The following is a 22,277-nucleotide window of genomic DNA, read 5'->3' on the forward strand; positions in this document are numbered from 1 at the left end:
AATCTTTAAACTGTAAATTATGTAATTATTACACTCGAGAAAAAAACGTAGCCTAGTTTTACATTTATTGTAAATGGAAAAACAATTACATTGCATTATTTATGCTCAGTTCCGCATAGATAAATAAAAAACTGGCATTAATTATGTCTATTAAAGTAAATGACATTACTAATTTGAATACTGTAGATAGATTTGTTCTTTGAAAAGGTGTTAAGCCGGAAGCGTTGGAATACCTCCCAGAGGGAAGCCGCCCTTGTCAGTCAGGCCCAGATTGTGTGTAGAAAACTCTGCTTGTCCTCTTCGCTCTGGACCCCAGCGTTAGCTACCCCACTGTGCTCTGGACCCCAGTGCTCTGTACCCCACCCCTAAACACCCCCCAGTGCTCTGTACCCCACCCCAAGACACCCCCCAGTGCTCTATACCCCACCGCTGGACCCCAACGCTAGGCCTCTTGTGTTCCAGACCCCCTGCGCTCTGGACCCCACCACTAGGGCTCTTGTGTTCTAGACCCCCCTGCGCTCTGGACCCCAGCACTTAAGACCCCCTGCGGCCTTGACCCCACTGCTGTGGACCAGAGGACGCCCCGGGCACCGCCGGGTGCACCAAGCATGGCTCGCCTGACAATGACCGGATATCTTGTGGCCAGTCTGGTTCTTGGTGCGACTGTTGGTCCGCTCCTCCAGACCGGCGCCGACCCCAAGAACCCAACACAAGAAGAACTCGACTGTGTAGGACAGTGCAGCGTGTTTGCTGTAGTCAAGGTCAGTTGTATATAACATGGGGTCAATATGTTATAGGAAATTATAATGGAGACCTCTTTTTCAGATAAGGTTATAAGCTTCAATACTGCATAATGTGTTAAGGTTATAAACTACACTACTGCATGATTCGATGTTAATTTTATAAATACAATACTGCATGATGTGTTAAGGTTATAAACTACAATACTGCATGATGAGTTAATTTTATAAACTACAATACTTCATGATTTGGTGTTAATTTTATAAACTACAATACTGCATGATGTGTTGTTAAGATTATAAACTTAAATACTACATGATGTCCTGTTAAGGTTATAAACTACAATACTGTATTATGTGTTGTTAAGGTTATAAACTACAATACTGAATGATGTGTTGTTAAGGTTATAAACTACAATACTGCATGATGTGTTGTTAAGGTTATAAACTACAATACTGTATGATGTGTTAAGGTTATAAACTACAATACTGTATGATGTGTTGTTAAGTTTATAAACTACAATACTGCATGATGTGTTAAGGTTATAAACTACAAAACTGCATGATTTAGTGTTAATTTTATAAACTACAATACTGTATGATATGTTAAGGACATAAACTACACTACTGCATGATTTAGTGTTAATTTTACAAACTACACTACTGCATGATTTAGTGTTAATTTTACAAACTACACTACTGCATGATGTGTTAAGGACATAAACTACAATACTGCATGATGTGTTGTTAAGGTTATAAACTGCAATACTGCATGATGTGTTGTTCAGGTTATAAACTACAATACTGTATTATGTGCTGTTAAGGTTATAAACTACAATACTGCATGATGTGTTGTTAAGGTTATAAACTCTGATGATGTTAACATCACTTTGGATTACCAGTAGATTGAACTTGGAGATATTTATTTCTCTCTCGTCTTGCCCAGGAAATATGCTTCCATGAAAGTAAAAAATATGTAGTTCTTATCTTGTCGATTAGTGTATTTTATAGATATGTATTTTGTAGGTAACTGTATTTTTTAAAATAGTTAAAAAAAATACAGTTCTTGACAATACTGTATTTTCATTCATTTCAGGAAAACCATGAGGCTTGCCTTTCCGGCTGTCTTCAAGTTTACAAGTGTCTTCATGACGTAGGTAAAAAGCCCAATATAACTCTGGATACCTGTGTGGACAACTGTAAACTTGGTACGTTCATTTTTTTAACATAGTTCAAATATTAACTAGTTAATTCAAAATTTTGATCATTATTCCTTAGGAACTGAAGATATATATTATTGCTCAAATGCTAATCATTTAACCCGGCCTCAGACTATGTTCATTCCATCCAGCGGCCGACCTCAAAGGCGCATTCAACATTATCTTTAGGGAAGGGTATAGTCAAATTGAGATTGGTTGTTCATTACTAAACCACGAAAATGTGCCAAGGGTTAAAAGTCATACCAAAATTAAGGAGTGGTAATACAAGTACAATATTTAAAATTATCCATTGAAATGACTATAGTTTTCCAGAACAACCTCTATTATTACCGCAGTGTTCATTAAAATATGTCTTACAATATAGCATATTTACACCTCTTTTGGTATAAAGGAATTATTTAGTCAGTGGACAATATAAACTTTTTCTTGCACTTATTTCTTATGACTCTTATCTGGTTTGAAATATCTGATATGTCATCGAAGACATAACTTTGAAGTAAACACATTACAATTTAATCTTAAGGTAAATATTTTATCAACCTTTTAATTTGTCGTGTTTTACCTGTATATTCTGTAAATGTACATTGTTCCAAGTAAGAGTTATGTTTGTTCAGAACTGCTTCGTCGGTGGAAACCTGTGTAGACTACTGAGAGGTTTTTGAACAAATATAATACTTAGGATGGAAAGTTTGGCTTACATCTACATTGTGAGACTTGGCCTCTAGCAGGCCATTGTACTAATCTGCAGCCAATACTCAAGTGATCGTTCGGCTTTTTAGCCAGTATTCTTAACTAATACCTGAATAACTGAGTACGACAAAGTGATAATATTTTAAATCAATAACCATATTTATTTTTAAAATTCTACAAATATTTTCCATTTTCCGTGTTATATATGGACAGAAAAAATTCATATTCTGTTCTGTGTGTTCAGTGAGGATCTACAAGGTCTTCTCTGAGTACTCTTTATTTTCTTCTCCGAGGCTATGGGTTCCCTACAATTGCATCAGAGGTGGTACCCTCATAACGTAATATATATATAAACACGTTTGTATACATAGTATCATATTAATATGAATTGCTGCTTCACAGGATGTGACAGACGAACTGAAATGTATTCTGCCGAGATGTGGGCCTGCAGAGCCGGGTGTACCGCTCCTGAGCGTGTCATCTTAGGCGGGGTAAGAACATTGACTTTACAATATAAAGTACCAGTTTTGTCAAACTATTATATAACTGAAAACTCACTGAATACTATAACTATATAATACTATATAACGTGAAATAAAATAGATACCAGGTAATTAGTCAGTAACTTGCATGATAAAAAGGCTTAGGTCCATGAGGTATAATGGCTCCACTAGTCAGTGATAACTATATATATATATATATATATATATATATATATATATATATATATATATATATATATATATATATATATATATCTGCTTTAAAATGTAATCAATTGTAATAAAGTAATTAACTTTTATATGTAGTTCTTACGTGAAAAATATATATTGAAAATGACATTCATAAGAAAAATGTAGTGTACTGTAGTTATAAAATGTTATACTTTAAATATTGATTAGATTCTAATAAGTAATTTACGGATTTTCAGCCTAGAATGTTTTAATTAATTTAATCATGAGGATAGGCACTTATTTATTTCAAATATTTTTATTTTCCGTCTCTCTCTTAACTTTGTCTGAACATGAACTTCTTAAAACTTTGGACATTTAAAAAATCAATCTTAGGATTAATAATGTGCAAGTTAAAAGCAAGTTTTATCTTACTGGAAATTTTGAAAATTTTCTTGTTATTAGTCAATAGTCTTAATATTTATTCAAGTAAAACTTTTGTTAAGTAAACCATTTAACCTATTAAGCTAACGTGAAATAAAATAGATACCAGGTAATTAGTCAGTAACCTGCATGCTTAAAAAGTCTTAAAACATGAGGTATAATGGCTCCACTAGTCAGTGATAACTATCCACTTGCCATAGTTTCAATGTGCTGTTAAACATCAGGAAGAACCAGTCAGCTGTAAAGGTGATTGACAACCAGGGAGGCCAGTACGCCCTTGCAGACATTTCTCTTGTCTTGTTTGATTCTCTTAACATTAGTGAGAAAGTGTCAGGAGCAATAGGTCCGTATACTCTGTTCTGATTTGTGTATAAACAAAAGATGAAATGCAATAATTTGCTAGTGTTTGGAAAATAACGATTGGCAGCAAGTGAGTATTTTGAGTGGTCATACATTCAATACACCAGATTCGAAGTGGTGATACATTCAACTCACCAGATTCGAAGTGGTGATACATTCAACACACCAGATTCGAAGTGGTGATACATTCTACACATCAGATTCGAAGTGGTGATACATTCAACACACCAGATTCGAAGTGGTGATACATTCAACACACCAGATTCGAAGTGGTGATACATTCAACACACCAGATTCGAAGTGGTGATACATTCAACACACCAGATTCGAAGTATAGCTGGACATTTTGGCGAGTTTTACGAGCGTTTTGTTTAAAAAGTTTATACAGCTACTGCCAAATATGTCGAGTGCAGATAAATAAACCACAACTGGAACATGGATAGTATTTTTCCCATGGAACTTATTAAATATTTATTATTTTCCGTTTAATGAACTCATTTTGAAATGATAATCTGCAACCCAGATCAGGCCTCCTGTTTGGTGGTCTGGTGAACCAGGCTGTTCGGACTCTGTCGTCTGAATTACCGTTTCGTGGGTCAGGTATTCTTTGGAGGTGTTTTATCAAGTTCCCTTGTAACCCTCTTGGGCTACTTATGCCCTTTATCTTTAGAGGGCGGGTGTTGAATGTTTTCGGGTCTTTAATATTTATAGGAATGTCTCTTAGCGTGCCCATTGTAGATCGACGTTGTTGTTGTTGTTTCAGATTCAGCTACTGGGAACAAAAGTTCCAAGTAGCACGGGCTATGGTGAGCCCGCAGTGGACTTGTGTTTAATCGACTTTTCAACGGGTCTATTTTAAACACTCTGCCATGCCTCCTGGTTCCATGCCTCCTGGAATTAGGAATTATTTCCCCGTGCAGATTTAGAATCGTTCCCTCCCAAGATTATCCAACTGTATAATATTACGAATCTCTCACCTAGGAATGTACAATTTGTACATTTGAATGTACAAAAAAAGTACGATTTGAGATATTTTAAGCGGTCCCAATAATTTCAATGTTTTATTGAGTGAATTTGATCTACAAAGTTCTCTGCACGTTCTTCAACTTCTGCAGCTTGAAATGAAGCTGTTATTGTGCAACACTATTCTACTACTATTCTATTCAAGCGCCTGACAGCTGGGTGGACAGCGCTTCGGATTCGTAGTCCTGAGGTTCCGGGTTCGATCCCCGGTGGAGGGGGGAAACAAATGTGCAAAATGTTTCTTTCACCCTGATGCGTCTGTTACCTAGCAGTAAATAGATACCTGGGAATTAGACAGCTGCTACTGGCTGCTTCCCGGGGGGTGGTGTAAAAGAAGGAGGCCTGGTCGAGGACCGGGCCGCGGGGACGCTAAGCCCTGAAATCATCTCGAGATAACCTCAAGATATACTCTAGAGAGCACTAATATCAAGTATCATCAATGGTTTAGCATTTTTTTGTTTGTTATCCATTTGTTTGTTTGTTGTTATTGTTTGTTATTTTTTTGTTTGTTTTTGTTATCCAGCCTATCATTTTCTTACAGTTGTGACAGCCACTTTACTTTTTTTTTATTATTAGTCCATTATAGAAGTCTCATCGTTACTTAATACAGAACCTTATTACGTGATTGCCGAAGAGTTAATAAACTATATCTTTCTTTCTTTTTTTTTTTTACTTCCCTTGAATTAAAATGATACTTCAGAGCTAGGATGCCCGAGTTAATTCTGGATAAACAACAATTTTTTTTTTTTTAGGTTTCAATGAATCATTAAATCTTTTCATGTTCTTGCTTATATAATAAAAGTAATTTGTTTACAGAATGTGCCTGCACAACGCTACACAGCTAGTGATTTTTTTAGTGATGACCCTGAGTCAGGATCAACCGATACCAAGGATCCGCTTGGTGTTGTTCACGAATCCTCTCAGAACATATCTCTCACACTTGGAGGAGTTGTTTCAACTGATGAAAAGTCAACCAGTATATCAGCTCCGGAGGAGATAGAAAATGAAAAGTCCATCAGTGAAAAGAACAGACAGGCCGAAAAAAATGTATCAATTGATGTTCAAGGACTCATTGGAAATGTATCGAAAATGCACGAAAGTGTCACAGAAGAGGGAAGTACGACGCCCAAGGAGAAAAACACGGACGATACTGAAAACATCTCTCTTGCTATTCTAGGTTCAATTAACCGAACAGGTTTCGGGACAGAAGTTCTTACCAAACTGCACACTGAAGAAGAGAAACCTCGTAGAAGAAAGGCTGAAACAGAACCGTCCGAACCCAAGAAAACTGAAGGAGAGACTGAGGTCGAATCCAAACCAGAAGTGGTCGGAGCTGGCGAGAAGGGTGAGGGAGGGGAAAAAGCTGGAGAGAAGGGTGAGGGAGAGGTAAAGGCTGGAGAAAAGGGTAAAAAGAAGGGCAAAGGCAAGAAAAAGGGTAAGGGTAAAGGTGGAAAGAAGGGAGAAGAAAAACCTGGAGAGAAAGTTGAGGGAGGGAAGAAACCTGAAGAGAAGGGGGTGGGAGAAGCTGGAGGGAAGGGGAAGGGAAAAGGTGGAAAGAAAGGTGAAGGGAAGGGAAAAGGTGGAAAGAAAGGTGAAGGGAAGGGAGAAGCTGCAAAGACAGGAGAGGCAACTCCAGCTGTGGGACCTGCACCACGGGTACCAGGAGCTGGGCCACCACCGCCAGTTTAAAACCACCATAGGAAAAGAGAAAGGAAGACAGAGAGTAGTAAGGAACCAACGAGTGTGGAGTCTTGAAAATCTAGGCGCAAGTTTAAACAAAGTTAAAATTAACGTTTAAAATGATAAACATTATTTGTTACTTGTATTAACATTATGGAAACAATAGGATTACATTAGCAAAACCCTGCATTTAATTATATTCTAAACAAAAATGTCCTTATAATGAAAATCCATAAGTGATCTCTGATTTAGTATCACCATTACTGAGTTAACGAGCCTTAGTAGGCTCTAAAGAGCTTTAGGTTATCTTAAATCCCATGTTATTTGTTTTACAGACAGTTGGAATTAGACTTCGTGTGTGTTCTAAGTTATAAACTTGTTTGACTATACAGAGTAGTGGCATGTTTATCTATTTGAAACACTTGAACATACAATTTATGTTTATAAATGCCTTACAATATAGGGCTATAGATAAAAAAGAACGCTCTTAATATTTTATACTTTTGAGATGTACATTTCGAAAGTACAAGAAATGTACTTTTGAATACATTTCTTAACTTAAAGGAAGTGCATTTTTGTTTATCAATTATATAATACATTTTGAGATTTGTATACAAGTTTACTTATTAGTAATGATATACCGTTTTTAGTAACTAGCTCAACCACATTACCTATAACTCACGGATGATTATAGTAAGACTTAATTTGTTTATGCATTTCATATATCATATATTTTAATTAGATCCTTAAGGTTAGTGGTGACTTAGGAAATGTTTATTTTTGTAACCATTAATAAAGGCAGATTGAATTATATTACTTGTATGATTTTTCCTTAAGCATAAAGTTATTCTCTAGTGTCAAAATATTATCCGGGTATGGTGGTAGAGCTTTTATATAGCAGAATTGCAGAATATGCTCGAAGCTGAATAGTTATCTCTGTTTTTCCGGCGAAGTTAATTAAGATCCTTAACATATATGTGTACAAACTAGACAGTCTGAATATTGGTCACTTCAAACACAAGAGAAACGCTGCACAAACGCAAAAGTGACGAGGTAAAATATGACTTAATTCACAAACAGGCGTATGAATTAAGTAGGAATTAAGTAGAGAATTTGTCACATACATAAAATAATTCGCGTTATTCACAAGGATTCTTGAACAGAAAAAATGTTTATGTAAAAGAAAATCAACGAGACGCTATATTTGGTTTTTGCTTTTGAATGAGTGGCGATATAGGCTTTAAAGTTAGGGAAATATATGTTTCTTGTCTACTGTTTTAACGTACCGATATAAACATTTAATCATATGGAAAGTTCTACCTAGCATTTTCCTCTTGTGGTAAATTTAAAACGAACAAAATCTATATATTAAAAATTATCTAATTATCACACACGAGAAAAAACGTAGCCTAATTTTGCATTTATTATAAATGGAGAAACAATTATATTGCATTATTTATGTTTAGTCAGGTAGACATAAATACAAAACTGGCATTAATTCTATTACAGTGACATTACTAATTTGAATACTGTAGATAAATTTGTTCTTTCACTCCAAACTGTGTTTGTTGTGTAATTATAACAACTGAAATATATATATGACAAAAGGTTCGGTAGAAAGAAATAATTCAAATATAAAATACTATTCCGCAGACTGATACAATTACAAAGAGCATGCTTATATCTGTAGTTACAAATATATACGGACATTGGAAAGGTGTAAAGCCACAAGTGAAGGAATATCGCTAAGCGTGAAGTTGTCCTCGTCAGTCTGGTCCAGACCGCGGTGAGGGGAGCGTGTGTCATCCCCACGCTCTGCGCCCCCCTCTACCCCACACCCTTACCCCTCTGGACCCCACTACAAGACCCCTGCGCCCTGGACCCCACGCTGGACTGAACCGCCACAAGTGGACCAGACGACGCCCCGGACACCGCCGGTCCACCGACCATGGCTCGTCTCACATTTACTAATTGTCTTGTGGCCAGTCTTGTCCTTCACGTGGCTTCGTGTACCATCCAAAGCCCAAAAGGCAAAGCAGACTGCGCCCGGGCGTGCAACACGTACGCCAAGGACAAAGTAAGTCAAAACGGAACAAAATTGTCTTCAGTATGTTACAGGAAACTGATGAGACCTGTCTCTGGATGGCTGCTAACTAATATATTTGTAAAATTAAAAACCATTTACATTTTACAGGAGTTCCATAGATGGTGGTCGCCACCAGGACGGGAAAGCTGCAGAATCTCCATTAAAAATTATATTCTTGTTCTATTTACTCAGGGTATGAAGACTTAGTTAAATATTTAACTGAGTATACTATCAAATGAGGTAGACTGACGCCCTGAACCTTTGCTACAGCGGTGCTGACCCCTTGCTACAGCGGTGCTGACCCCTTGCTACAGCGGTCCCTGACCCCTTGCTACAGCGGCCCCTGACCCCTTGCTACAGCGGTCCTGACCCCTTGCTACAGCGGCCCCTGACCCCTTGCTACAGCGGCCCCTGACCCCTTGCTACAGCGGCCCCTGACCCCTTGCTACAGCGGCCCCTGACCCCTTGCTACAGCGGCCCTGACCCCTTGCTACAGCGGCCCCTGACCCCTTGCTACAGCGGCCCCTGACCCCCTTGCTACAGCGGCCCCTGACCCCTTGCTACAGCGGCCCCTGACCCCTTGCTACAGCGGCCCTGAGGCTCACCTAATATGTGTTTTGGTTAAATTGTCATGTATATTTACTTCAACTTTATCGTTTATATATTTCTTTTTTTAACTTTTGGTTATAAAGTATCATACCGCATGATGTGTTGTTAAATATTGTATATATATATATATATATATATATATATATATATATATATATATATATATATATATATATATATATATATATATATATATATATATAAACATGTATATATATATATATATATATATATATATATATATATATATATATATATATATATATATATATATATATATATATATATATGTCGTACCTAGTAGCCAGAACGCACTGCTCTGCCTACTTTGCAAGGCCCGATTTGCCTAATAAGCCAAGTTTTCCTGAATTAATATATTTTCTCTAATTTTTTCCTTATGAAATGATAAAGCTACCCATTTCATTATGTATGAGGTCAATTTTTTTTATTGGAGTTAAAATTAACGTAGATATATGACCGAACCTAACCAACCCTACCTAACCTAACCTAACCTATCTTTATAGGTTAGGTTAGGTTAGGTAGCCGAAAAAGTTAGGTTAGGTTAGGTTAGGTAGGTTAGGTAGTCGAAAAACAATTAATTCATGAAAACTTGGCTTATTAGGCAAATTGGGCCTTGCATAGTAGGCTGAGAAGTGCGTTCTGGCTACTAGGTACGACATATAAATATATATATATATATATATATATATATATATATATATATATATATATATATGATAGTATCGTCATTTCTCAATATATTGCAGGATAAGCATGAGGCTTGTCTGTCCGGTTGTCTCAACTTCTACAAGTGCCTTTACCTCGAAAAAGATGATAGGGAAAATATAGATTACGTTAATGATGTTTGTTTAAGGAACTGCAAAAATGGTAAGTTGATTATTTAGCATATTACAAATAATAACTAGTACATTTAAACGTTTGACAAGTATTCTTTAGGCACTGAAGATATATATGATTCTTCTAATGCTTATTATTTAAGTCATGAAGATTGTATGTCACGCTAATTGTAACTTTGAAAGTCTGGCTGTGACAGGGTTTCATATTCCTTTCCCTCCTTCATCTTCCACTTATAAATTTACAGTTAATCACAGTTTTTACTTATAAGGCATCAGCAGGTAGATTATCCCATAGGCTTATTAATATGGGAAAAGAATTTCCTATTGTATATTTCCATTAAGACTTACTTAACAAGCTTCAAGTTGCGATTTTGCAATTGTCAGACGTGCAGAATCCATGTGGAATCCGGCAGTTAAAAGTACTGAACAGCATTTCCTCTTTAATGTTATAACAATTTTTTAATCAGTCTATTTCGCTAGTAAGACTCCTTATGTGATGGGGTTTAGATCCAAGGCTAAGTGGTGAGACAATACCTGTACGTCATTCACCACATCATGAATATAAAATATTTCTGATTTAAAACGACTAAATATCACAAAAAACGTGGCACCCTATTTGCCAGACGACTATTTGTTTTAAGTCAAATTCCCTGATCTATTTTTCACAGCATATAAGAATAAGTAGTAAGGGATTGTCATATTGATAACTAGGTAGAAAATAAATTCCAACAGCTATCTATGTCCAGTTCTCTGCAACTGCTGTTAAGCATGGGTTAATAGTTTAGTTCATCTGCTCGTGTTTCATTAGTGGAAACTTTCTTTCTTTGTATTCATATACAAAATATATAGTCAGACACTATAATTGCTGTATTCTTTTTTTTTTTTTACAATAAACTTTATTATTAAACACATAATACTTTCATGATCAATCTCAGCTTACTTTTTATTACATAAGACTGATACATATTATTTTATCCAATTAACAGTTTTTCCCATTTTTAACAAAATAATAAAACTGTATATCTATATTATACTATTTTGTCTTATCGGGAGTAGTAATGAAAGAGGCTATCATTGTAGGGGATTTCGTGTATGGATTTAATGTATGATGCTGCTGAGGGCTGAGAATGTGCCCTGCCTTGCTGGGTGTAGACAAATATTACAGGGAATCAGTTTGAGGGATATATGTGTGGCTATGCCTTGATAGAGGTTGATTTGCAATGAAGGTAAGGTGGTATTAAACTCTCATATGGTTGTGGGAAGTGTTTGGCTTCTTTTAAGTAAGGTCTCTGGGATTAAACGATAAATTTGACTATGTTTAAATGGTTTAATTACTACCATTTAAGCTCCCAATGAAACCATTACTTAAATTTCATACTTAATTGTAACATTCAGTAACATTTCGTTATGTGTACAACTCTGGTGGAGGTTGCGAAACTCAGCCTAATGATCTTGGTATAAGAAACCATTCTTGGATGGCATACGAAACCACTCAATATTTAGCAGCTTCGGTTAATTTTTCGGTCATATGCCTATCACAGGTAACGTTTTGCAAAGTTTAACCATTTTCTTATTATTAAATACAGCGTAATATTAAATTATGAATACAGATGTGGTTTATTTGCAGAAAGGAAAACATTATTAGGTTCATAGGAATTACCCTGTTTGGTTACTCGACATTGTTTATGAATTATTGTCAGGTTAATTAAGTAATAAATACTGTTAATGTAATTCAGACTAGGGTAATTATACCCTATCGCAAAAAAAATTAAAATATAAATTTAACTTAGCTTTGTAAAGTAATAATTTATGTAAAATTTAATTTGACCTTTTATCTTGAATCTCTCGACATACTGTAAGTAGGTACGAGAAAGATCGAGGTAATTTTTATAATGCTCCTACCAAGAAATCCTAATAAGATAGATACGAGGCTTCAAAACGTTAAGTACTTGCGTAAACCCTTAATCTGGATTCACTCTAGTAAGCATTATTTCCGGAATTATTGTAAGCTGCTGTACCCGAGCGCCAGAGCTCAAGGAAACTGCAAGATTCAACCTTGCATGAAGCTACCTACCCACCTCGCATCTTGTGTCTTAAGCATGATTCAAGAAAGCCTTCGTACGAACTTTTTAAGAAATTTGTTCAAGTTCACCTGCGTGTCGACAGAGGCATTGGTACTTTCTGTTTGTCCAATTAGTGTGAAAGTAACATTGTACTTCTCATCCTTTGGGCAATCACATTACCAGTTCAACTGTAGAACTGACCAATCACTTAAAAATCACATGATATAGTTTCACATGTATACACCAATAAGTATACCCCACAACTCGAATCTGCCTCTTTGTGTATATATACTGAGTTTACTTTAGCCCTTAACTATGTTTAGAAATAAAGTATACTTGCTAGTTAGAGAGTACAGCTCTTGTGAAATGTTTAACTATCTCCCGTGGTTGGTATATGTGATAGAGAGATCACGTTAACTCGAGCTAGTGATGTACTTGTCAATGGAACTGTTGGTAATGTGCTTGCAGGTAGAACTTTGTTGGCGATGTTTTTGTCGATGGAACTGTTGGTAATGTGGTTGCAGATAGAACTATGTTGGTGATGTTTTTGTCGACGGAACTGTTGGTAATGTGCTTGCAGGTAGAACTATGTTGGTGATGTTTTTGTCGATGAAACTGTTGGTAATGTGCTTGCAGATAGAACTATGTTGGTGATGTTTTTGTCGATGGAACTGTTGGTAATGTGCTTGCAGATAGAACTATGTTGGTGATGTTTTTGTCGATGGAACTGTTGGTAATGTGCTTGCAGGTAGAACTATGTTAGTGATGTTTTTGTCGATGGAACTGTTGGTAATGTGCTTGCAGATAGAACTATGTTGGTGATGTTTTTGTCGATTGAACTGTGCTTGTGGTGACGCTTATCTATTGTACTGTGTTGGTGATGTGCTTGCCGATGGAAAGGAGTTTGTGGTGTTGTTATAGGTTTTATTGTGTTAAGAGCAAGATAATACATATCCTGTTCGATTACTCGCCTATTTCTTGAGCAACTTATGTAAAAAGTTGATCCAACTTAATGGTCATCTATCATTGCAATTTGGTAAGGCCTAGCCCTACTGTAAGTGTAAGGCCTCGCTTCAAGTGTAGGGTTACTGCCCGCTTCAAAACAGGCCATTGTAGTAATACATAGCCAATAACAGTTGATCGCTTGACTTTTTTAGCCAATATTCGTAACTAATACTTCAAAACTTGTATATACGATAAAGCAGTAATATTTATAATCATTAATAGTTTTATGTTAACAATTCTACAAATATTGTCCATTTCTAATGTTTGCAGAAAACTATTATTTCCGTAAATATATATTAATGACAATTATATTTATATTATTATTGTAAATCTATATTAATGACAATTATATTAATATTATTATTGTAAATCTATATTGATGACAATCATATTAATATGAATTACTACTTCACAGGATGTGACAGGCATTATGACATGCTCTCGTCCCAGATGTGGGCATGCAGGGTTGGATGTACATCTCTTGAACGACTCAGCTCTAGTGGGGTAAGAATATAGGTTATCTTGAGGTTATCTTGAGATGATTTCGGGGCTTTTTAGTGTCCCCGCGGCCCGGTCCTCGACCAGGCCTCCACCCCCAGGAAGCAGCTCGTGACAGCTGACTAACACCTAGGTACCTATTTTACTGCTAGGTAACAGGGGCATAGGGTGAAAGAAACTCTGCCCATTGTTTCTCGCTGGCGCCTGGGATCGAACCCAGGACCACAGGATCACAAGTCCAGCGTGCTGTCCGCTCGGCCGACCGGCTCCCAAGATAATGGTACTCAAAAGTTAACATTATTCGTAGTCCTAACGCAAGAAATATATTTAGCACTATACTTTGAAAATGACATTTATGAGAAAAGTCGAGTGTACCAAATTCATAAAATGTTATACTTTGAATTACGATTAGATTTGCATCTCAAAATGTTTTAATTAATCGTGAGGACATGCACTTATTTTTTTTTTTATATTTCTACTTTTCGTCTTGTTCGTCTCATTCATCTAGACTGAACAGGAACTACTTATTACTTTGGTTATTTAAAAAAATTATATCTTAGGATTAATAATATACAAGTTCATATAAAATCTGACCTTATTAATAATTTTGAAGATTTTCATATTAGGCAATGTTCTTAATACTAATTCAGATTAAATAGGATTAATAATATACAGATTAAATAGGATTAATAATATACAGATTAAATAGGATTAATAATATACAGATTAAATAGGATTAATAATATACAGATTAAATAGGATTAATAATATACAGATTAAATAGGATTAATAATATACAAGTTCATATAAAATCTGACCTTATTAATAATTTTTCAAGATTTTCATATTAGGCAATATTATTAATACTAATTCAGATTAAACCTATATATAGTAAATCGATTAACGCAAACATCAGATATGAAATAAAATAGATACCAGATGATTGGGAAGTGACCTGCATGATAAAAGACTTAGGCCCATAGGGTATAGTAGCATCATTAGTCAATGATAACTATTCACATGCCATTGTATAATTACCCAATTGGACTCCAAGAAGAAACAGTAAGTTGTAAAGGCAAGTTACAAACATAGAGACCAGCACTCCCTTACTAACATTGATTTGATTCTTGAAACACATTAGTGAGAAAGTGTCCAGGAGCAATAGGTCTGTATATTCCTTTTAGATTTATGTATAAACAAAGGATGAAATACAATAATATATTAATGTTTGATAACCACATACATGTACGAAATGTTTAGGGGAATGTGTAGACAGAACAGACAAGGATAGATTATTTGGACTGGGTGGTACACGAACAAGAGAAAACAGATGGGAACAAATTACAGTACTAAACAAGAACCAGAGATATTAGAAAGCATATTTCCAGTTTCAAGATAATAAACAAAAGGAATGCATTAACAAGTGAATTGGTGGAAGCAGAATCCATACATAGCTTCTAATGTAGATGCGCCAAGAGTCCAAAGACCCCAAAGTCACAATTAAGTGATTAGGTGAGTACACACCCAGATATACAGACAACCACAGACACTCACAAATTCTAACACTGCTTTACAGAATCGAAATCGTATTACGAACTTACTGAGTTCTACGACAAGTGACAATGAGATAATGGCAGATGAGAAGGATGGGCTGACTACATGCAGTATTTGTAGAGTACTTAAAAACTCTTTGAAAAAACTTCGTATAAAATACTATTGCACAAACTTGAGAAGCAGGCGAGAGAATAAGAGTAATGAAAGAGATTGGATAGTATCTTATAGACATAATAAATCTGAATACAGTATATCATTGCCCGGGGAATTATTAGTTCATAAGAAATGGAGTGTCACTGTAGAAAAGGTTAAAGATTGTTAGTGGCATGTGGCCTTTCGTTTTGCTTTTAACAGTAACATAACATTAAATGGGAACAACTAAACTAAAGGGAGCCGGTCGGCCGAGCGGACAGCACACTGGACTTGTGATCCTGTGGTCCCGGGTTCGATCCCAGGCGCCGGCGAGAAACAATGGGCAAAGTTTCTTTCACCCTATGCCCCTGTTACCTAGCAGTAAAATAGGTACCTGGGTGTTAGTCAGCTGTCACGGGCTGCTTCCTGGGGGTGGAGGCCTGGTCGAGGACCGGGCCGCGGGGACACTAAAGCCCCGAAATCATCTCAATATAACCTCAAGATAAACTAGCAAGATCTTTGTGTTGTCTTAGAAGGAAAAGATTAAACATTCCTTCCATTCTAACAACCTGCTTCCACTAGGCCTGGTTCATTGCTGCTTTTTGCACATTGTTCAAATGCATATTTTCTCACGCCATATCTACCTATAGTTTTAATTTTTTCATCGAATAATTTATCCTGCCTGTCATTTTTCTTGCAGTTATTTAAAACGTAAGGTCTTCTTTCGTGTTGTTTGATCGCCCTGTTTAAAAGTAAAGTCTTCCGACATGATTACTCCCAGGTTATTTGATGTTGATTTTTCTTTATTTAATGTGATTTAACTATGTTGTACATGTGGTTCTTGTTATAATTTCTTCGTTTTTACCGTTGCGAAAAGGCTGGAATGTGTCTTTATTGACTATCATCTTTGTTTTCCGTGGCTCATTGAAAGACCTGATTTATATCAGCTCGGAGATCTGCTGTAGCCTCTAGGGTCTATTCTCAAGAATCCTAGTGTCATCTGTAAAAGGATGATATGGTACTGTGGACTGTCCGCGTCTATCTGATCAATATAATAATGAGAGAGTACGGGTGCAAGCGAGACAAGTTACAGCCCCGCTCCTGTGCCAGGTAAGTCCACAACGGGCTCACCATAGCCCGTGCTACTTGGAACTTTTGTTCAGAGTAGCTGAATCTAAAACAACAGGGTGCAAGCACAGTACCCTGGGGACAGTTTTTCCACGGTGGATAACACTGATTTGACTTTGTACTGTTACTCCTTGCATTCTATTCGCTAAGAAATTAAAGATCCATCTTCCTACTTTGCCAGTTATTTCTTTCGCGTGCAGTTACACCATGATCACATTTGTCGAAGGGGTTTCCGAAGTCTGTATATTACATCGTCGTTTTCTGACATCCATGGCCATGTCATAGTGCATAGTGGTCTATCAATTTAGGAAGTCAGGAGTACCCCTTTTCTAAATTCATGTTATTCGTGGTTATTTAGACGTTTTGAAAATGTGTTTTGTGATCTTACTTCTTTGCACTTTTTCGATTTTTTATGATGTATGATGCTAATTCTCTCGGTCTATAGTTTATGCGACTTTCTAATACTTTGTGGAGTGGTACGATCTTTGCTGTTTATCTCTCAGAATGTTTGGTGATATGTTTATTGTTTGTGATGTGTGTCTATGTATGTATTAACACGATGTACTGAACGGGGTGAGAATAGCTTGAGCTACCTCATCCCTCTGTATGTATTTTACATCAATAAACTTATTTCAATTTCAATTTCTTTGCTGTTTTGACTGTCGGATGATACCGGTATCCAGACTTCATTTCCAAATTATATTCAGGGTCTGTGACAGTGTTTTTTTTGTTATTGAATTTCAGTAATCTGGGACGAGTGTGTGGTCATACTTTATAACCCTACAAAGTCCAATGGAGTTAGCGTGACATCTGATATATGAATCGAGGTTGGTGTTCCGTTCATGAAACATTCATTCGGGTTGTCGATCTTCAGTGTTTTTAGGGATTTTCTGAATACAGCCATACTCTATGCTCAGTAATTCACAAATTTCTCTGTTGTTATCCGTGAAAGTTCTATCTTCATTGTGCAAGAGTCCAATACTATTTCAATTTCTTTCTTTATTATGCACCTCATACCCATCTCGTGGGCGGTGGTGGAAAGTGTTACAGAGGCACATAATCGGTTCAGAAACTAAACCCCATAGTTTATTTAGCTGAGCGAGTGACAATCTTTTGAAGCTAGTTACACAATTATTAATATAATTGTGTAACAATCGACTTGAGAATGGGTCCAGGACGGACCGAAACTTTTGGTCGTCGTCCCTTCACATTCTAGTGTGTGGTCTGGTCAACACAATTATTAATGTTATATAAACATGTCCATATGCAGTATATACAATAATTAACACAAATATACATACACATCGACAATATGGATGCCTACTACTACTAATCTTTTTATATCACAAGTGATTCAACAAGAGGCTCACAAAATGTCGCAATACAAGGCACTTTACATCTATGGTTAGTCACACAGTTACTAGTCTTGCTTCAAAACTAGATATAGTTTTTGTCCCTGATTTTGCAGAGTAAAAATATTTTGTGTTCCTCTCAATTTCACAGGTGGATTTATCTGTCTCCTGGATTTTATATGATTCTTGCAGCTTCAGAAGTTCAGGAGAGCGTGTAGGACGTTTAGTAGTTCGATTATTTAAGAGCATTGTTTTCGTTCGAGTTTGCGTGTTTTTTCTCCCTTTTCCTTAATTGTTCTATTATTAATATTATTATTATTTTCTACCACAGACGTGGCCACACATTTACAATGCTAACCAGAATATATATACATTTTCTTCTGTCCTCCATGGACTGGGTGAGAGATCTGTTAAACAAAGTTTATGGATTTATTGAACAGTCAACCACAGAAGGTGATTGCAGTGCTTTTAAAATGCTAATCTAACTTACATACATAAATACATAGATAGTGGTGGTGTGTAACTTGAGCATATCTAGTGCTACTGTGTCTATTCTCTCGAAGCACGGACAATTATATAGCTGTCTCATACATGTCTAACTTTCGATAAAGTTGTGATCTGAGTACAGTGTGTTCATAATCAGTGTTTCGAATTAGTTCATGATAGTTTGTGAAAATAAGATCCAAGGTGTTAGTTTGTGAAAATAAGATCCAACGTGTATTTTCTAGTTGGCTCTATTTACTTGTTCAAGGTAAATCTGTCATATCAGAAAGACGTCTTTTGAATGTCTGTTCATTTAAACTGCTTCCTGGGAATCTCTGATATAACGGTATTTGCCCCATTCTTCCATTTTAGGTGCCGTAAATTGATGTTACCGAGTAAGTTAATGTTTGGAGCTGGATTATCTAAGCAGTGTTCGATTTTTATTAGTTGGTTTATAAACTACATAAAAACCTAGCCTCTGGTTACTTATATACAAGGACAACAACTACATTTAGGATTTCGAATTTGATTATCATATAATTCAAGAACATTCTTTACCGATTTATTCATCGTAGCACATTTCACCAAATATAATTTTATTAGTGGTCCGTTATACCTATGATAGAACTTTATTATATGGCCGCTGCAGTTACTAAAATAATTATTTTACTTCCCTTGACTGCAGGGGATAATTTAGGAGCTTCAGAGCTTTGATTCAGTTGTAAATTCTAAAAGAAAACGTTCTCAGATTTCAATTAATTATTAAATCTACATATATACCCTCAATTTTTTGTTTCAGATATTTGCTGCGCAAGACTACATAATGCCTGAAATTCTGAGTGATACCCCTGATATAAAAGACTTGAAGAATCCAGTTGGAGTTGTTCAAGAAACCACTCAAAACGTATCACTTGAACTTGGAGGAGTTGTTACAACTGATACGAAGTTAAGCACTTTATTAACTCCTGTGCAGATAGATAAAGATAAGACAACTAGTGAAAAGAATACACAGGAAAAAAAAAATATAGCAATTGATGTTCAAGGACTTATTGGAAACGTATCGACATCTCATGAAACTATTACAGATTTTGGAGAAGAAGGTATCACAGTACCTGAAGAGAAACACAGAGAAGAAGCAGAAAACATCTCTCTCGCTATTCTAGGTTCAATTAATAGAACAGGTTACGGTACAGAAGTTGTTACCAAACTGCGGACTGGCGAAGGGGCAACTCTGCCTGAAGTTGAAAAGGTTGAAAAAGAAATACCCAAAATCACTGGAAGGCCCGAGGCCAAATTAAAACCAGAAGTGCCTAAACCTGCAGAAAAGGGTGTGGGGAAAGCTGGAAAAAAGGGTAAGGGGAAAGGAAAAGTTGGAGTACCGGGGGCGGAAAAAGTTGGAGAGTTGGGGGGGCCAAAAGCTGAAGAGAAGGTTGAAGAAAAAGCTGGAGCAAAAGGTAAGGGGAAGAAAATAGGTGGAAAGAAAGGAGCTGGAGCTGGAAAGGGAGCTGGTGCTGGAAAGAAAGGAGCTGGTGCTGGAAAGAAAGGAGCAGGAGCTGGAAAGAAAGGAGCTGGAGCTGGAAAGAAAGGAGCTGGAAAGAAAGGAGCTGGAGCTGGAAAGAAAGGAGCTGGAGCTGGAAAGAAAGGAGCGGGAAAGGGAGCTGGTGCTGGAAAGAAAGGAGCTGGAGCTGGAAAGAAAGGAGCTGGAGCTGGAAAGAAAGGAGCTGGAGCTGGAAAGAAAGGAGCGGGAAAGGGAGCTGGTGCTGGAAAGAAAGGAGCTGGAGCTGGAAAGAAAGGAAAGGGGAAGAAAGCTGGAGCTGCGGGACCTGCACCAGCGGGACCTGGAGCTGCGGGACCTGCACCAGCAGGACCTGGAGCTGCGGGACCTGGAGCTGCGGGACCCGCACCAGCGGGACCCGCACCAGCGGGACCCGCACCAGCGGGACCTGGAGCTGCGGGACCTGGAGCTGCGGGACCCGCACCAGCGGGACCTGGAGCTGCGGGACCACTACCAGTTTAAAACCACCATAGTAAGAGAGAAGGGAAGACAGAGAGCAGTAACGAAACAACGATTGTGGGGTCTTGAAAATCTAGGCACAAGTTTACACAGTTAAAATTATTTAAGATCAATAATATTATTTATTACTAGAATTAACATTATGGAATAGGATTACATTAACAAAATACTATATTTAATAATACATTTTCAACAAAATATCATTATGAAAGTCTCAGTGTTTTCTGATTATCATCACTTTTTGGGTTAACGAACCCTGGGTGATAAAGAGCCTTTAAGTTATATTAAATACCATTTTTTTTGTAAATAGGTGGAATTAGACTTTAAGACTTTGTATGTGCTGTTATAAGTTACAGGGAGTCATTGCTTGACTACTGAGTAGAATATTAAACATGTTGAGATTTATTCACAGGTTTATAAACTAATAAGGATGTAGTGTTTTAAATTGACAGCCATATTACCTATAACTCGCAAATGCTTATGGTGAGATTTATTTTGCATTTACGAATTTTATATTTTTTAGAGGCCTATGTTTAGTGGCGCTCAATGTTCATATTTGTTTTTGCAAGGATGTAATAAAACTTTTTTTGTTTTAAATAAAGGCAGTTAGCGTTTTATACTATTTATATAATTTTCCTAATAATCATAAAGTTACTCTAGTGTCAAAATATTCTCAGGATATGGTGGTAGAGCTCGTGTTGACTATGTTTGCAGTTGAAGATAAAGCTTAGTGTAATCTAGTTTCCATATTATATAAAGACAATGCAATTGACGATCACGAAACACTGATCATTTGTATGCGGAAAATACACAGAGAAAGCCACATTTATCTGTGGATTTCCCCCCATATAGACAATATATATTTCAGGTGACCAATATTCTGTCAAACTTGTACACATATCTCCAGGAGCGTAACTTTCCTGATAAAAAAGAACAGACTATCTGCCATTGTTCGAGCTGGAAAATTATTTCTAGACCAGCGATGAGAACTTATCAGTCCAGCAAACTATTAAGTATTTTCCTTCTCCAATATGAATGTTCTGACAGACATAAAATACTATTTCCAAATCAATTAAGTAGGAACAAGTAAAGCATGTCACTTATAAAACAATTTGTTGCTAAACAACTTTCAGTAAACAAATATTTAATGAAATTGAAATAAGTTTATTGAGGTAAAATACACACAAAGGGATGAGGTAGCTCAAGCTATCCTCACCCCGTACAAATGTTTAATAAAGTACAGTAATATCAACGAGACGCCACAACTGGCTTTTGCCTCGGATGAGAGGCGATGTAGGCTTTCGTTTTGGAATAATATCAATTTCATATCCATTGTTTTAAGGTATTAATATAAATCAAGACTATTTTCGTAAATGATTGTAAATTTATAACTGGGAAAGTTTACATAAAAGTACAGTGATTTATTACAAAAGAGCGTCACAATACTAGCCTAATACATAGACATTAATCCAAAACAACTTATACATTATACGAAACATTGCAACACTGGCTGGACTACAGCAATCTAAATAACACTTACATTTTAGGCATAACGTAAGTTAAAATTTAGCTAACAATTTGAAAGATAATATATTGTAAAAACAATGAGGTTCAACATATGAGTGGTAAGACATACTGACAATTTATATCACAAAATTAAGATGATGA

General features: G+C 36.4%; 2 protein-coding genes across 2 annotated transcripts; both read left to right on the plus strand.

The window, feature by feature from the left end:
* Nucleotides 1-212: 212 nt before the first annotated feature.
* On the plus strand, nucleotides 213-7,641 carry LOC123771167 (high mobility group nucleosome-binding domain-containing protein 5). Its single transcript, XM_045763620.2, has 4 exons — nucleotides 213-761; nucleotides 1,837-1,948; nucleotides 3,053-3,141; nucleotides 5,965-7,641. The coding sequence occupies exons 1-4, from the start codon at nucleotides 609-611 to the stop codon at nucleotides 6,835-6,837; spliced, it is 1,227 nt and encodes a 408-aa protein (XP_045619576.2). The 5' UTR covers nucleotides 213-608; the 3' UTR covers nucleotides 6,838-7,641.
* A 958-nt stretch (nucleotides 7,642-8,599) lies between these two features.
* Nucleotides 8,600-21,226, plus strand: LOC123771058 (uncharacterized). The gene is made up of 4 exons (XM_045763348.2): nucleotides 8,600-8,905; nucleotides 10,291-10,411; nucleotides 13,864-13,952; nucleotides 19,395-21,226. The coding sequence occupies exons 1-4, from the start codon at nucleotides 8,777-8,779 to the stop codon at nucleotides 20,610-20,612; spliced, it is 1,557 nt and encodes a 518-aa protein (XP_045619304.2). The 5' UTR covers nucleotides 8,600-8,776; the 3' UTR covers nucleotides 20,613-21,226.
* The last annotated feature ends 1,051 nt before the right edge of the window (nucleotides 21,227-22,277 follow it).

Source organism: Procambarus clarkii, chromosome 65 (genome assembly GCF_040958095.1).
Source record: "Procambarus clarkii isolate CNS0578487 chromosome 65, FALCON_Pclarkii_2.0, whole genome shotgun sequence".
Classification (NCBI taxonomy): Eukaryota; Metazoa; Arthropoda; class Malacostraca; order Decapoda; family Cambaridae; genus Procambarus; species Procambarus clarkii.

What these genes read in the sequence shown, in the direction of transcription:
- LOC123771058 (XM_045763348.2), top strand. Translation starts at nt 8,777, where the DNA reads ATGGCTCGTCTCACATTTACTAATTGTCTTGTGGCCAGTCTTGTCCTT. An exon ending in TTTAAGGAACTGCAAAAATG is followed by an intron (nt 10,412 to 13,863) that starts GTAAGTTGATTA and finishes ACTACTTCACAG; the next exon opens with GATGTGACAGGCATTATGAC. An exon ending in AACGACTCAGCTCTAGTGGG is followed by an intron (nt 13,953 to 19,394) that starts GTAAGAATATAG and finishes TTTTTGTTTCAG; the next exon opens with ATATTTGCTGCGCAAGACTA.
- LOC123771167 (XM_045763620.2), top strand. Translation starts at nt 609, where the DNA reads ATGGCTCGCCTGACAATGACCGGATATCTTGTGGCCAGTCTGGTTCTT. An exon ending in GCGTGTTTGCTGTAGTCAAG is followed by an intron (nt 762 to 1,836) that starts GTCAGTTGTATA and finishes CATTCATTTCAG; the next exon opens with GAAAACCATGAGGCTTGCCT. An exon ending in TGTGGACAACTGTAAACTTG is followed by an intron (nt 1,949 to 3,052) that starts GTACGTTCATTT and finishes GCTGCTTCACAG; the next exon opens with GATGTGACAGACGAACTGAA.